The sequence below is a fragment of the Netta rufina genome (assembly GCF_964035555.1).
Source record: "Netta rufina genome assembly, chromosome: 15".
Lineage (NCBI taxonomy): Eukaryota > Metazoa > Chordata > Aves > Anseriformes > Anatidae > Netta > Netta rufina.
Window position 1 is genome coordinate 4948250 of NC_140138.1, and position 16616 is coordinate 4964865.

Consider the following 16616-nt stretch of genomic DNA (forward strand, 5'->3'; position numbering starts at 1 on the left):
GGGGCTGGGGCTGGGACTGGCCACGGCGACCAAGCTTGCCAGCTCCCCTCCGCCCCCACCCCGCACCTCCCGGCCCTCCCCAGGGGGCAGCCGGCCCCGGGCAGCCGGCCCCGAGCAGCGCCCGGCCGGCGGCGAGCCCGGCACGGCCCGGCAGGGGCCCGGCCCCCCGCAGCCCCCTCGCTCGCTTCTCGCCGCTTTCAGCTCGGGGGGCACCCGAAGGGCCCCCCCTCGCCTCCACGGGGCCAGCTGCGGGGTTTTACACCCCCAGCTGCCGGGACAGCGCTCGGCACCCCGCGAGAGGCAGCGAGCAAAGCAGCCCAGCGCCCCGGCTGCCATTTGGGTGCCATGCGGGGTGGCCTCGCTACCTGCAGAAACCTGCCCGGCTCGGGGGGACCTGGAACACAACCCCAGACACGGGCACACGCACAGGAGCTTCAGGCATTAAACCATGTTATCTGCTACAAGCCAACAGCAGTTTTTGAAGAGAGTGTAAAAACGGGCCTGGCACCAGATCCAGCAGTCAACTTCTGAGAAAGAAACCCTTCCGCAGCAGAAGGGAGAACTGGCGCTCGCAGTGCCTTATCGCCAGCACGGAAGCCACAGTCCAACTTTAATTAAGGGCAAAGATAAATGCCAGTGGGAGAAGGAAATTCTTAATACCACTAATAAAATGATGGAATTGCAACGGATCGGGCTGATACCAGGATGGAGTGTTTTAAAGTAAGCCAGGTGCATCAGCACAACAGGACACCTGGATGCGTGTCGTTACAGTGTGCGGGCTGTGTTCCTGTCACTAAAGTGTTATTTTTCCCTCTAACAGCCCTCAGCTGCAATGCCATACCTAACAGCTCAGAACAATGCGGGGCAATGCTCCATTCTTTGTGAAAAGCCCTGTGAGCTGGTTTGAACTGCAAATCTAAGTTCATATTAAAACTTCATATGGAACCTGATGGAGCCCTGATCGCCAACAGAAGTCTTCTCCATGTAAAAAAGTCACAATATTTTCAGTCGCTGTGGTGACAGAAAGCTTCAAACCCTGACAGTTTGTGCTCAAAAAAAAATATTAACTTTGAGAGGACTCAAACCTCCCTGATCCCAATTTGAGTTTCATTCCCACAAGTTAGACGACGCAGCTGCTGCGCTCCCCCCAGCAACCCCTGCCAGAAGGGTTTCTCGCCCAGCACCACACATCTCTGGGGCAGCCTCAGGACGTGTTAGGACACCAGGGCGGCCACCCCAGCACCCACCCCCCTTGGCAACATCCTGGCCAAACCCTCCAGCGGGGGCTCTCCCCGTCCCCCCTCCCCACCCGCTGTTTTCGCTTTCCCTTTTGCTTTCAGGCGCCCCCCCCCTTCCCCGCACCGCCGCACGCCCTCGCCCAGCGCCGCTCACAAAACCCCGGCTCCCCCCGCACCCCCAGCGCCGCCCCCTCCCGCTGCCGGGGGCTCCGGCCCCAGGGACTCCCGAGAGCCCCGCGGAGCCGCCCCCCGGCGCCGTGGCCGCAGCGTTACCTGCCGCATCAACGCCGCCCCGCAGCCTCCGCGCTCCGGCTCTCCCGGCGGCGGCCGCTGCGGCTCCTCCGCCCCCCGCAGCCCCAGGCACCCGCAGGCCGCGCCCCAGAGCCGCCAGCTCGGGCGGAGGCCGGCGCGCCCCGCGACCCCCGCGGCCTCCAGCGGCCCTCCCAGCGCTGCCGCCGGCCGGGGCAGGCCGCCTAGCCCCGCCGCTCGCCGGCCGGCCTCAGCGCCCCCGAGCCGGAGCCGCGGCTCCCTGGCGGGCCGGGGGTGGCTGCGGGGCGCTGGGTGCGGGGCGCGGGGCGCTGGGCTCCGCCGCGGTTCCGCTTCCTCCTCAGCCTGCGCCGGGCCTGGCCGGGCGCGGCGGGCCGCCCCTGGCGGGACCCCAAACAAAGGCCGCCATTGGCTGGCGGCACGCGGGAGCGAGGCGGGAGGCGGGGCCCCGGCGCCGACGCCGGCCAATCGGCGCGCGGCGCGGGGAGGGTGACGGCGGCGTCCGGCGGGGGAAGAGGCGGCAGCTGGGGGCCGGCCGAGGGCGAGGCCGGTCCCGCGAGGTGGCTGCTGATTGGCTAGGAGGGTAGCTAATGGACGGTGTCTGGGTTTTCATTGGCTAGAGAGATGTTGATTTGCATGCGGCGCTGTATTTATAGCGCCCGCCGGAAGAGGAGGTGCTTCCAGTAGTGAGGAGCTGGGAGAGGGGTGGGGCGAGCTGGGCTTGGTGCCGGGGCTCCCTCTGGCAGCGGGCGGCCCGCGGCGAACGGGAAGGGCCTCGCGGCTCAGCCCCTGAGAGGCGCTGCGGGGAGAGGGGGAGAGGCCGCCGCCTGGCATCGCTCGCCGTGCTTCTCCACCGCAGCGTCCCAGTGCTCGGTCACTGCCGGTGGAGCGCTGCGAGGCTGCCCCGTGCCCGCCCGTCCCGCTGCGGAGCCCTTTCCCCCGTTAGCCGGTGGCGCAGCGCTGGGTGCCCGCTGCTCCCCGCTTGTGCCCCCGGAGGTGGGGTGCGGAGGGGGGACCTGGGGCTGCTCTCGGCCCGGAGCACACCGTGCCTCTGGCAAAGCCTTGGCACCAGCAGGGGCTGTGCCAGTGGGTCTGGTGCTGAGCATCCCTACGAGGCCTGGGTTTGGTGGGGACTGAGGAAATGACCAATTCTTGCAAATTTTATGGGAGTTCTTATAAAGAACAGCGCTAGAAGCGGAGCTGAGCACTGGAGGCTTGCCCACAGAGCTGCCAAGAGACTGGGCCATCCCGAAATGGTGGCTGTGCTTCTGGAAGGCTCTGAGCTGAGGGGGGCCCGCAGGCTGAGCGTGCTGCTGAGGTGCTTGGTTAGCAGCACCTTTGTTACCACTGCAGGATTTTAATCAGCTTTTTCTTCTTCAGTGTTGTAAGTGATGTACTGGAAGCAATAAATATAAAATCTCCTGGGAAGGCCTGTCATCATCCCAAATTGAAGTCTTCTTGTGATGTTTGAGTTCATATAGGTATTATTAGGTGGGCTGGTGAGTTTTGCTTAGTAAATGATCCCCAGGATTAAGGAAGTTTTATTCAGTGATGGACAAAATAAGTGAGGGTTGAATTAGATTAGTGCATGAAGTCTTTTGTCCTGTTTTCCAGTGACCATTGTTTGGCACTTAGATGTGGCAATCTCATGTTAACTGATAATGAAAATAATTTCCAAAAATCTTAAATTTTTGTATGAGATTTTTCTTTAATAGCTATTAGTAAAGTATTTATGAAAAAATATTGGATACCCGTCTTTTTAAAACTTCCTGAATACCCTAGCAGGGTAGGATGCGTTAGTCCTGTTCCGTTGAGGAAAAATTCATAATCTGTAGCTTAGGAATCAATGCTTTAGCCATTTGACCTTTATGATAGCAGGTAAATTGTGGAAGGCAGGGCTCCTGTGGAGAGTGTTGCAAGTAACTCTCATGACAGTGAGCTAAATTTAAACATGCCTCGGGCTTTGTCATCTCTAAATATGCTGTAAAGCATAGCTATGAGTAACAAGTATATTGTTACAAATTGAATTCTTAAACCAAGAAGAGCCAAATAGCTTAATGGTCTTGTCACAACTGTAAAGCTTTGTATTTAAACTTAGATGTTAGTTTGAGAGTATTTTTTCAGTCTTGTTAGAACGTGATGCAAGATCATATGGTTTATATCAAATATTCTTGCCACTTGATTTGACCACAGCCAAATTTAACATTACTGACAGGAAATGATGCATTCTGCATCTACAGTGCCATGTAGTTCATTTCCATGGTTCTTTGCAAAAACATGTGAAGGTGCCTTCAGTTCCCCACGGAGCTCAGAGTTGAAAGTTCCCATTCTCTGTGTATGTAAATAACTTCATGTGCTTGAATAGCCCCATTGCCTCAAGTAGACGGTTATGGTGTAAAATTGCCTATGTGCATAAATGTCCAGGAAAGAGACTGAATAAAAAGACATTAGACGAGAGTTGAGAGGGAAGGGGAAGGTTGAGATGTCAAAAGACACTTGAACTTTTCTTCATTCTGTTTTAGTGGTAGGGAGGTCTCCATGATCATGCTTGTGCAAACCTGCACAGATACAAAATGCAAACAGTCAGTGTTCGTTGCCATTGTTCTCTGGACTAGGCGAGAACACTAACTTGGTTTGTTGGGCATCCTGTGTATTTTAAGACGAATAACAAATTGTGTGCACTGCATACTTATTGTCTGTGGTGGTCTCAATTTTGCATCTCAAGTGCGTGATTATTACACTAATTACAATATGAAACTACTTATTCAAAGGCCTTAAAAACCATCAACATAGAAGATGTTATCCTGTATTTTCCTTTTAGGTCCCTTAGCTATTACATTTCATAATTCATTTGTTCATACAAAGCTCTTAAATTCCTTAATCTAGCAAATGATAATGGATGATTTTTGTTGGCAAAGCAGTTCTTTCCCATTCAGGTAAGAGGATTTAAACCAAAGGTCAGACATCTGTTGTTAATCTTTCATGTCTTACTAAATAGGAGTCACCTAATCACAGCTTCACTTTTTTCTCGGCAGCTGAGGTCAAGCCCTTAGAGGGAAGGCTAAGATTCACTGTGACTGTGTTGCCGAAGCACGTTCTTTGTGTGTCCTGGGGTCTCAGGGTCTCTGCAGTGATCAGGCCTCTTTCATGAGGGCAGTACTCAGGTGAGGGAAGGCCAGAGTATCCTGGGATGCTCTGCTTATTTCTTATTTATTTTAAAGCATAAATGGTCTATAGCAGGGCTTCTCTGCTGGATGTAGTAGGGCAGGGAATTTAACTTTGTTAAAGGCTATTTAACCAGGTGTACGTAGTTCAGGTATTAGGCAGAAATTTGTGTAACAAGGGAACCAGGTAATTGTGAAAGCTGTGAAATGGTCACCCGAGCATAGCTGGTCAGGGGTTTTAGATCATGGAATAACTTAGGCTGGAAAAGACCTCTGGGATGGTCTGGTCCACCCTTTAACGCAGCCCTGCCAAGGACACTGCTCGGCCGGGTCACTGAGCGCTGCATCTGAGTGCTGTTGAAGACCCCCAGGGATGGTGACTCAGCCACTTCTCTGGGCAGCCCGTTCCAGCACTTTACAACCCTTCCAGTCAAATTTTTCCTAAACCTCTCCTGGTGCAACTTAAGGCTGTTTCCTCGCATCTCTTAGTATGTGGGAGAAGAGACTGATCCCTAATACCTCCCTTTAAGGTGATGAGGTCTCCCCGAGCCTCCTTTTCTCTGGGCTAAACAACCCCACATCCCTCACTGCTCCTCAAGGGACTCGTTCCCCAGCCCCCTCGCCAGCTTTGTCACCCTCCGGGCGCGCTCGGGCACCTCCGTGTCCTTACAGCGGGGTTAGGGCTGCCGGCGGGGCGGGGGCCGGCCCCGGGGCTGCCAGGCCTGCGGCGGGCCGTGCCCGGGGGGCGCTCTGGGGCCGTTTCGGGCGGGCTGGCCCCGTTGTCACGGCAACGCGGGGCCGCGCAGCGCGGGCGGCCCGGGAGACGGCGACGGGAGCGCGCTGCGGCTCGGCCCGGGCCCGGCTGCTGAGGACGGGTGCGTGCGGCTGCGGGGCGGCGGGGACCCGGGGGGGGGGGGTGCGGGCCGGGCCGGGCCGGGCCGGGGCCTGCTCGCGGGGGGGGGCGCGGCCGCGGCTTCGGGGGCCGCGGGCGGCTTCGCGGGGGCGGCTCGGGCGGGCCCCGGGGGGTGAAAGCGGCGCTTGTGAGCGCTGTAAAGTTAAAGCTCGCCTTTCTGGCGGGCGGGGGGGCGCGGAAGGGGCGCTGCTTTTTACAAAGGTGCCCGAGAGTTGGGGAAGCGCTGCGGTGCGTGCTGAAACTGCCCTGTGAGCCCCCCGCTGCTGGGCTTCTGCTGAGCCTGTGGCTGGACGCCGTGCCAAAGGGCAGCAAACCTCGCCTTTGTCAGCCTGCCTCGCCTCTAAACGTGCTCACAACGTGTCCATACAGGGCACAAGTCACTTTTTAAGAATTGTCACCAAAAGCAGAACAGCACAATTACATTCAAATTGAATCAGAGTGGGGTATCGGAGCGCAGATGACTGTCTTCTGCGATGTGTCCGTGCGTGCTGGCACAGCGCTGGGATTTGTGGCGGGAGGAATCTCGAGCCTGCTTACCTGGGCTCCTGAGAATCCAAACAGATCAAAGCTGTTTGGCTTGTAATATACTTTAACACTATGTCAGCTTGTAAGTAACGAATTGTGAGTTTTTTGTTTTTTTTTTGCTGGAGGAAAACCACTCCATACCAAAGGCTAATCTTCCCCTATGTGTACAACTGTTCGGAGACCAAGTGAAATCTTGGTGAGTGCCTCAGTCGGTAGGTACAGACAGACACAGCTCCTCTGCCCATGCTCTGAGACAGCCAGTTACCAGTCTGCTTTAGTCCAGAAACGGCAGTAATGACTGTGTTGGTGTTGTATGACCTGTGAGCTACTAAACCTTGAAATACAACTTCCCAAAAGTTTTGGTACCCCGAGCACAGAGCCGTGTTAGCACAGGTGTACGGTGTCTGATCGAGAGCTGGCTTGTGTCTGGCCGGTTAAGAACAGGAGCAGGGAATGACCTTGAATCTCTTTACTTTTGACTGTATGTTAACATAACTTTTATGAAGCACCTGTGGACTGGTTGGAAGGTGTCGGTCAGTTGTATCTTCTATTAAAGAGATCAGCTGTCTGGACTTGATCGAATTCTACATGATCTTGAAAGTGCTGAACTTTGTCAGAAATTCCTCTCTTTTTCACCTTGAAAAAATAGGACATGCTATGCCAGAATCTTTTGTAGAAAGTGGTCCTTGTGTTTCTGCCTTGAGAAGACTTCTTTGAGGAGGCAACTGTCAGTGTAAATGCATGAGACTGAAGCAGCAGTAAACATGGGGATAAGCAAGCATAATGAATGCTGGCTTTGTGACTTCTTTATGCTGCTGTGTAATCCACTTGTAGACTATTTATTTACATACAGCAATCTACTACACCATTTTGCATAGCTATTGAGATGGCAGAAAAATATTAGGGATTGTCAGTGATGACAGCATCACTGAATCTTGTTTTAGTAAGTGCCAATCTGCTCTCTTAAATGTGTGCACTTAATTCCAAACGGGACAGTTAGCTATACAGCTCTCCTAATTGGATTAAGTGGACACTCACGTATGTAGTAAGGCAGACAACGTGGCGTGATGCACACATTAATGAATTGTCAAGGGACCGTAAGCTTGACAAACTTGTTTTCTTCCCTCTCTGGGGGAGACTGAATAATCAAATAAGAAATATTTGCTATTACAGATGCAATGAACAGGAAACTGAAAAAGGTGGTCCTTAAAGGAAATACAGATGTACGATTTAGAGTAATAAAGTCTATTTCCTACCAGATGTTTTTATTTAGGCATCTCAAATTTTTATTTAAATCTGAAGTGAATTTCTCAAATAACTTTTGAGCCAGTATAATGCTTACTTAAATGTACACCAACTTTTTCCCTGTTAAACTACAATGAAGCAGGAATGAAAGTGTTAGAATGGGTACAGTATTTCATAACAGATGTGGAGATTCAATAAAACTATCAAAAATGTGAAATAAAGGTAAAAAACAGTCCAATATGTACTTGAATGTTTTTGTTGTTGTTGTTTGTTTTTTTGAGGGGGAAGGTGGTAATGAAGCCAGCTCCATGTGCTATATGTGTTGTTATACAAATGTGGAGGTCGAGGGAGGTGACTGTGCCCCCCGCGCTGCCCTTGTGAGGCCCCACTTGGGCCTCACATCTGGAGCCCCCTGCATCCAGGTCTGGAGCCCCCAGCACAAGAAGGATGTGGGGCTGTTAGAGTGGGTCTAGAGGAAGGCCACGAAGATGATCAAGGGGCTGGAGCACCTCTCCTATGGAGAAAGGCTGAGAGAGCTGGGGCTGTTCAGCCTGAAGGCTCCGGGCATCATTGCAGCTTTTCAATACTTAAAGGGGGCTTAAAAAGGAAGGACAGCAACGTTTTACCTGGTCAGATAATGATGAGAGAAGGAGGAATGGTTTTAAATGAAAGAGGGGCAATTTAAGTTAGGTGTTAGGAGGAAATTCTTCACTCAGAGGGTGGTGAGGCACTGAACAGGTTGCCCAGAGCAGCTGTGGGTGCCCCATCCCTGGAGGTGTTCAAGGCCAGGCTGGGTGAGGCTTTGGGCAACCTGATCGGGTGGTGGCATCCCTGCCATGGCAGCGGGGTGAAACTGGATGGTCTTTAAGGCCCTTTCCAACCCAATCCATTCTATGATTGTGAATGAGCGTGAACATAAGGGTGAATGGATTTTGCTGAAAGATCAAACTGCACATTAGGAGGCTGGCTGTGCTTGTTTCTATTTCAGTGGCACTTCAAGTTCTTAATGTCAATGGCAAGGTACAAAGCTACCAGTCTATTTTGAAATGTTGCCTTCCTTTCTAACCTATCTAATTGAAGGTGCCGAATCTAATTTTTCTTTTCTGGGGGAAGACAGCCCTCTTAAAACAAAATATTTATTTTAAACACTGATGGAATATTTGAAGTAAGGAGAGTAATTCAAGAATCTCTACTGAATCGGGGTCTGATTGATGACCTAGGAAAATCTAACTGCTGTACGTGCATGTTCCTACAGATTAATAGCTCGTGGTTTAGCTGTCCATAAGAAAAACCTTCCCAAGAAAGGGAACCACTTAAACCTTTACCAGGAATTTTTTATTTTTCAGGTTTTGATACTGTTTGTTAATAAATGAGATGCTTAAGAGGTGGTTATCTCAGCTGTTCTTTTTTCCGATGCCAATGAGATCATACAACACAAGTCCCAAAGACAATCTCCCTGTATAAACTTTTAAATGTTTAGTGACTTGCTCCATTTCTGAGAAAGAACTCTAAAAAGAGCATTGCTTTCAGGTTCTTTTTCTTGAAAAATCATAATTTATTATTTTCATTCAGATACAGACAGGTTTTGTGGTCTTGAATGAGTTAAACTAACCTGTCCAGTAATTTCAACAGTACAAGCTCTGAAATGGTGACAACTGTTAAAGCTTACTTTGAAAAAAGCTCAGGTATGAGGCTTCACAACCTGAGATCACTCTGTACATTGACATCTTCGGATATGAAGTACCGGAAATACCTTTTTTGGTAAACTCCGAGTTACTTCAGAGTCCTCTGAAGTAAAGCAGTAAAAGCCACTGAGAGACCAGGTGCTAGTCTATGCACGCTGTGGATCTATGGGCTACAAGGCCCAGTACTCCTCAGCATTTTTTAACCTTTTAGCCTTTTCTGTGTTCTATATAGAGCACATTAAGAAGGTGATGTGGTAGCTTCTTTTATGAACAACTTTTAGCATTCTGTGACCTGTTACAACCACTTCTTTTCCTTGTGCAGGTTTGCAGTCTGTGATAGCTCCTGATGCTATGGCTGTGTACGTGGATCACCGGGTAGATGCTCCTGAGTCAGTTGCCTCCCCGTCTCATATAACGTGGCACTCGATCCATCCACTCTTGGCAGTTGCTTCCATCAGCACAGCATCTGGGGGCTGTGTGGATATCTATCTGGAACAGGTGAGTAAACAGCAACTTTGCTGTTGGGCTTATAACATTCTGCTGTTTTGAAACTTCAATTTTGTATTATATTTGCAGGTTTACTTATGCTCCTTGAATCCCTATCTCTATGTTTTAATTATTGTCCGTGCTATTTTGAAAATGTCAGATTCATCAGCTATGAGATTACATGTGTTTTATAAAAAACCCTTCATGCTTTTTTTTCTAAAAAAAACTTTAAGTGAATGAAATGTACTAAGAAGTATGTATAAAAAAATCGTTCTTCCATCTTGAGCCTGAACTGATTTGCTAGACCCAACTTGTTCCATCTGAGTGTGTTGTTTACTAACATGGTTTATGCCTGTAGACAGGTATTTGCTCTGCCTACTCTGATAAGCTTTACACAAGAGGCTTGTGTAGCACTTCAGCGTGCATCATTTCCAGGGGAAAAAAGTATCTGTGCTACTTAGGGAAATGGTAGTATAATCTATCTAGCAGCAGATGTACTGGAAACATTTAACTCTGTTAATAAGTAGTCTATTAAATACATAATTTTCAAAGAGCATTATTAAGAATTGTCATCCAAATTTTACAAACAGAAAAATAAATACATGAGGAGGTTAAATGATTTGCCTGAAATAATACAGCAAACTATGCACAAAGGAAAGCCTGCCTTTAAAAGAACTGTTTAGATTATTCCATGTTCTAAATTAAGTCCTTTATTCTTTTTAAAAGTTTTTTTGTTTTGTTTTTTACCTTGAAATGTAATTGAAGCCTTCTTATCATTCACACAGGAATAAGAGTTTGATATTCAGTGAGAGCTCTTCATGCACGCTGGGTTGAGGAATAGCTTTGAAAAGCAGAGAGAGGCAATCACTTAATACCACTGTGTTTTCACAGGCTATTTTCAAATGGGTGTACTGCATGTCGTAGCACATTTTTATGCACACAAAATATCCATAAATACTTTGTGTAGCCACTTCATATGTCTTTCCAGATGTTCTGTTACATATCAGTCCTTTATCACAGGAAAAGATCAAATCTGAAAGTTTAGCTTCATCTTTGTACTGAGCCTGTACTTTATTTCCATTTGCAGGGAGAACATGTGTCTGATGCACATGTTGAGAAAAGCTTTCAGGTCACATCACTTTCCTGGCACCCTTCCAGGCCGATTCTTGCAGCAGGCTGGGAGACTGGAGAAGTTACGATACTTAACAAACAAGACAAGGAGCACCATGCTGTGCCACCAACTCATAACACCAAAATTACAGTCCTAAACTGGAGTACAAATGGTACCCACCTTGTGTCTGGTGACAGGGTAAGCAGTTGAAGTATCAAATGTGCATTTGATGTGGAACAGTGTTGCAAGCCCTGTGATGGAAAAAAGATTATGGAATGGATTACTAGGGGAAGGAATATTTGCAGGGGTAGGTGGATAAATTTCTTTGCTTTAGATACAAATTAAAATTGATGTGGAATAAAACCCAATTTTAGCGTTTTAACTTTTTTGCAGATCTTTCAATTCACCTTTAAATAAGTATCTCTAATCTCACTATGTCCTGGGTAGTAGGTTAGAGTTTAAGGCTATTTGATGAATTGAATATTTGAGGCATAGGCAATCTGAATTATTTGCATCAGTATATGCAGGAATTTTGTGGCACTCAAGCATAAAACCCAGATGTCAAGAATCCAAGAAGTCCAGATACAACATAGTCTGGACTTAGTGAGTGCACTCACCTACAAGAAGAATTTTACAAATGTTTTACATTAATGAAGTCTATTTTGTTATAACAATACCCTAAAAATGAGTTGAACTTAGTGTATGGAAAATGTTTTAGAAATGCTTGAAATGTCAGTCTTTATTTCTTTTTATATGGTGAAATGAGAACTAAGCAATGGAATACCTAATAGTCAAGTTTAAGTACTCATGGTTTTGCCAGTTCTTGAATCAGCAAATGGAAAAGTGCTTTTTTATATTCTTTCTGATAAGCTTGAGCTTCTCAAATAATTTCTATTTTTTTAATTTTTATAATTTTTATCTATGAGTCAGAGGAAAATGCAATTTTAAATCACTATTGGTAAAATCCTGTTGCACTCGCAGGAATTGAAAATTAGGAGTTTCAATTGCATTTATGCTCTGAAATAGAAAGGAGACAATGTTGCCCAGACAAAAGATAACAAATAGTGTAACTGAGGCTTTATATAGAGATAATATTAACGTAACTGCACTTTACATTAACCCTACACTTATGAACAGACTTTTCAAATTGATTTTTGGTGTAAAATCACAGTAAGTCTTCCCAAAATGGACGTAGCCACTCTTATAGGCAAGTTTAATTAAAAATTTTATAAGCTCATCCTAAGTGAGTGATAGGGCTACGAAGATGGTGAAATGCCTGGAGGGGAAGACGTACGAAGAACGGCTGAGGTCACTGGGCCTGTTCAGCCTGGAGAAGAGGAGGCTGAGGGGAGACCTCATCACAGTCTACAACTTCCTCGTAAGGGGGTGTCGAGAGGCAGGAGACCTTTTCTCCATTAACACCAGTGACAGGACCCGCGGGAACGGGGTTAAGCTGAGGCAGGGGAAATTTAGGCTTGACATCAGGAGGGGGTTCTTCACAGAGAGGGTGGTTGCACACTGGAACAGGCTCCCCAGGGAAGTGGTCACTGCACCGAGCCCGTCTGAATTTAAGAAGAGATTGGACTGTGCACTTAGTCACATGGTCTGAACTTTTGGGTTGACCTGTGCGGTGTCAAGAGTTGGACTTGATGATCCTTAAGGGTCCCTTCCAACTCAGGATATTCTATGATTCTATGATTCTATGAAGTGCTACTCTGAGTAATAATCAAACTAGAGTAAGCAGAGGTTTCAAGTAAGCATCTCAAGATGACAAAGCAAGATCTGCATGTGTTGACATGAATGCTCTTCACTTTTACCTAGGTTAAATAGCTGTCACTGGAACAACCAACCTCAATGGATAGAGCAGCATGATGTTTGAACTCAGTGAAGTTCAGTACAGCAAAAACTAGCTTTCAGCCTCTAATGGAATTCAATAAACACAGCTGAGCACAGTTAAGGTTCTCTGTGGTATCCCTGGCTAATGAAATGTGGGTCCTTAAAAACCTGCAGCTGTTTAGCAGCCAGCTTGAGCTAATCAGCTTTGTGAAGAGCCAAGGCTTATTAGACGGGGTGCACAGCTGTTTCTGCATCCTGTGGCTAGTGTCAAGATTGTTTCTGCTAAAAACTGTATTGTACAGGCCAGCTTATCCTGTTGCACGCTCACTGTCATTCTACTTGGTGTATGTTATACTCAGTGTGTGGTCTGTGCACTGTGCATACACTTTGTCTCCTACATCCTTCCCAATAGTCTTTAAATATAATTTTAAAATCCTTCACGTGAAGGATAGCAGTATGGTGGTATGGATATTATCTTAATTCTGACAAGAAGGTAGAACTTTCATTCGTGGCAGGGGAAAAAAGATGGAAACATTACCTTGGAAGGCCTCAGCTGCATCTTGTGTGGGTTCTAGTTGGGACTGTAAAGTTAAAGTGCTTACGTTGTGCTACCGATACTAGTATTCCACTTGTAGAAGGGCACATACCTTTTAAAAACAAAGAAAAATAAAGCAAATTATAATACCGCTTCTATTGTTGTCTGCTTAATGAAATAAGATGATGTTGAGCTTTGTAGTGCAAATTGTTAGTTTTTCAGGTAATATGCAGAGGGCCTCCAGCTGCAGTTTGGTTGCCTAAGTACGAACAGAATAACAAAAATAAATAATAATCTTTAAATTCCAGCTGTGAAGCTGTGGCATCAGTCAACCTGTTGGGATTGTTGATTGATACATCATGCATCTCTTTTTGCATGTCTGCCTTCTCCATTCCTTATGGTCACTGGCCTTTGAGGTTGATGAGCATTCTGAGCGGGCACTGCAAAATGCTTGCTGTCTCCAAAACCCATGCCAGGCTCCAAGGCTTGCACAGTGCCGGTACTTTGGTGTGTGCTTCTGTTCTTGCTTGCAGGAAAAATCACCAATTGAGACTATGTGATAGTAGTTAGTTCTTATCTATGCTGCAAATACGTATTTTTTAGAAATTGTGAGTATTTGAATAGAAAAAGCAAAGTGAATATGTATTCCTAATCTTTATGTAAAATTGATAGCTAAGTAAAGCTTAAGAATATAACTTCTCAGAATATACAGCAACAATCTTGAGATTTGTAAGACTGAAGTTTTGTTTGGAATGAGGTACGCATGTAAATGTTGGGCAAATGGAGCTAAGGAAAGGGACAATTAGGGTGTCAGAAAAAAAAAAAAAGAGACTATAATACTTTCATTGAGAAGTGCTACAGGCATTGTTGTTCAAGGTATTTTTAAAATTAGGCTGAAAGAATGGGCACAATTATTTTCCAGAGTTAACTTTTATTGACTCTTATTGAATTTATTGGCCAACTAGTATTCATTTCTTCATTATTTATGATTCTTCTAAGTTTTCTTTTTTTTTTTTATTATTAAAAATAATGAATTCTCATTGTACTCAGGTGCCCACTCTGTGAAAGAAAGGGAAAACTCCCTGCTTATCTTAAGCATTACTGTCCTGTGGCTCAATACTTATTGCTTTAGCAACCAGACTATTTGCAAGAAAAAAGTGTAAAGGAGCTACCTAAGAAAATACCTGCATATGCATACCTGCAGAGGAACATTGTTTTGCAGGGTTATTTTACTAGGAATGGATGTGATCAACAAGTATTTTTAGGTAACGTGATTTTAAATAAGCACATATTGTAATTTTAAAAATCATTTTTATTCATTGTTGCTTAATTTTAAATTGGAGTAATTATATGTGTCCTTTAAAAGAAAGGTATTGCTCCATCACTAAAATATTCTGCATTGATAACGCAATGTGCGCTGAGTAGGAAAGAATCTGGATTCTCATCTATGTGCAAGGTATAATGAATTAACTGTTATCTTTTTTCCAGCATGGTGTCTTGGTTCTATGGAGAATGGACCAAAGAGGTCGAGTGCAAGGTACTCCTATGCTGAAACACGAGTATGGAAAACGTCTGTCTCACTGCATCTTTCGACCACCACCTCCTGGCGAGTAAGTGTGCCCCTGTCAGAGCACTCGTAGACTAGGTCCTTCTCTTGTTCCACAGAAAGAAAAAACGACTTATAGACAATTAGAAAATAATAATAAAAGTAGAAAATTATCCTCCTAATTGTCCTCTGGTTCCAAGTTCTCCTCTCCCTCTAGTTGTTATGGAGGCTATTTGTGTTCTGTATGCAGCAACAAATCTTCATTTTGTCAATACCTTTTTCTTTGTTGCTGCTGATTCTTCTTTCTTTAGTTCTAAGTGGCAATGTTGCTGACTGTGGAAAGCAGAAAACACACTGAAAACAATTATCCATGAAATTATTGGCAAGAACCATTGAGCTCTTAGATATTATGTCTTTTCTCTCCAATCAAGAAATAAGAATCAGTTCTAGTATAAAACAGAAGAATAAACAGCACACACCAACAACAAAACGCACCACAAACCAATAACCCCCCAAAAATGAATCTTCTTTATCTGGGACATTTCTTTGTCTCTCTGTAAAAAAGTAATAGTAGTCATAGGGAGGAAAAAGAGGTGAAGCAATACAAGTGAATACTATTATTAAAATCTTGTTTATTTGGGAGCTTGTTGGTTTCCAACCAGTATGTGAAACATCTTCTCTCTTTACAATGTGTCTTATGAATTATAAATTCAAGTTCTTTAAGATGGAAAGTACTCTGTTATGTAAGGAATTGGAAATGAAACATCTCTGGTTGTTTCTAGGGATTTTGTACAGCTGGCAAAAGCAGCTGTGAGTGGTGATGAGAAAGCCTTAGATATGTTTAACTGGAGAAAAGCTGGAACAGGAGCACCACTGAAAATGGGACTCCACGAAGGACTGTCTTTCTTTGTCACGTTGATGGATGGTAAGAGCAAAATGCTTTTCCAGACTGATGAAAATTTGTCTACTTAATGCTTCAAAACTGTTCAGTGCAAGATAACCCTGTTTTCTTATGTACAACAGGATAGGGTATTCATAGATGTTGAAGAATATTTGATAAGAAGAATTTAATAAAATGCTGAGAATGTTAATGTCTTCAGGGTGAGTCCTCTCTAAAAAGAACACTATAGGTGTTGGATTAGTCAAGTTCCCAAAGGCGTGAGTGTAAGAAAAGTGTAACACTCAAATGCAAGTAAAATGATAAGCTGTCAGCAAGTTATACAAAAATGAGAAATGCCTTTATTATGTTTTTTTGTTTGTTTGTTTGTTTTTCTAGAAATAGTCGAATGCTACTAGAACATACATTTTAAAAATAATGTTTGTGTTTACTTTTTTTCTCCCTGTGCTTTGGTATGATGTTTCTGTATAAAGATGGCAAAATGTCTTTACCTGCTGCTGTTTTTTTTAGGTTTCTTCCTAATATTCTTTCTTCCTCCTGCTTTTATTCTTCTGGGTGCTAGTTTGTTACCAGCTAATTTTCTTCCTACCCCCGTTGTTCTTATGATGCCTTTTCCTAACCTGTGTAACTCTTTGGACAAGAGCCAGAATGTGAAACAGGCAGTGTAATGAGTATTTTTCTGGTAGGTGATTTGAGTACGTAATCCTCTCCATTCAAGTGCTAACTACTCCAAAAATCTATCTAAGTTATGCTAGTTCCACAGATCAATTACAGCATGATTCAATGTTTACATTCATTATGACAGTCAAATGTCATAAATGACATAATTAACACCAGTATGATTGTAGGAGTGACATTGTCTAGCTGTGTATTTTTCTTGCAGAGCAGTGAGCTCTGATTTGATTTGTGAGGTGTAAACCTCTTCAGTAGATAGGAACTATTCAAATAAAAATGGGATACAGGACTCTTGTTAGACAAGTGTCAAAAGTGGAAATCTTTGCATAGCTGTGTGGCTGTTACCAGGTGCTTTGAAAGTGAGCATGTATTGATACACATCTCCTTCTAGAGACAGACTCAGTGTCCTGAAAGTGGGTGTCCTCAACATTTTTGTGGTTTCTCAGGCCTCCTGTTTAAACTTTATTTTTCTGTCAGATGATACTGGTGGTT

General features: G+C 45.4%; 2 protein-coding genes across 3 annotated transcripts in view; one reads left to right on the top strand and one right to left on the bottom strand.

The window, feature by feature from the left end:
• CRAMP1 (cramped chromatin regulator homolog 1) overlaps window positions 1-1706 on the bottom strand; it is a 43232-nt gene extending 41526 nt beyond the window's left edge. For both annotated transcript variants that reach the window (XR_014618881.1, XM_084295965.1), the window contains exon 1: window positions 1512-1706. The gene's annotated coding sequence lies outside the window, so the exon portion shown is untranslated. The remainder of the gene's footprint in view (window positions 1-1511) is intronic.
• A 7682-nt stretch (window positions 1707-9388) lies between these two features.
• The window catches only part of IFT140 (intraflagellar transport 140), a gene marked incomplete at its 5' end in the record, with an annotated part of 69131 nt that continues 61903 nt past the window's right edge, over window positions 9389-16616 (top strand). The window contains 4 exons of the mRNA XM_084295958.1: window positions 9389-9535; window positions 10611-10832; window positions 14494-14615; window positions 15334-15476. Coding sequence (XP_084152084.1) covers window positions 9389-9535; window positions 10611-10832; window positions 14494-14615; window positions 15334-15476 — 634 coding nt within the window. The remainder of the gene's footprint in view (window positions 9536-10610; window positions 10833-14493; window positions 14616-15333; window positions 15477-16616) is intronic.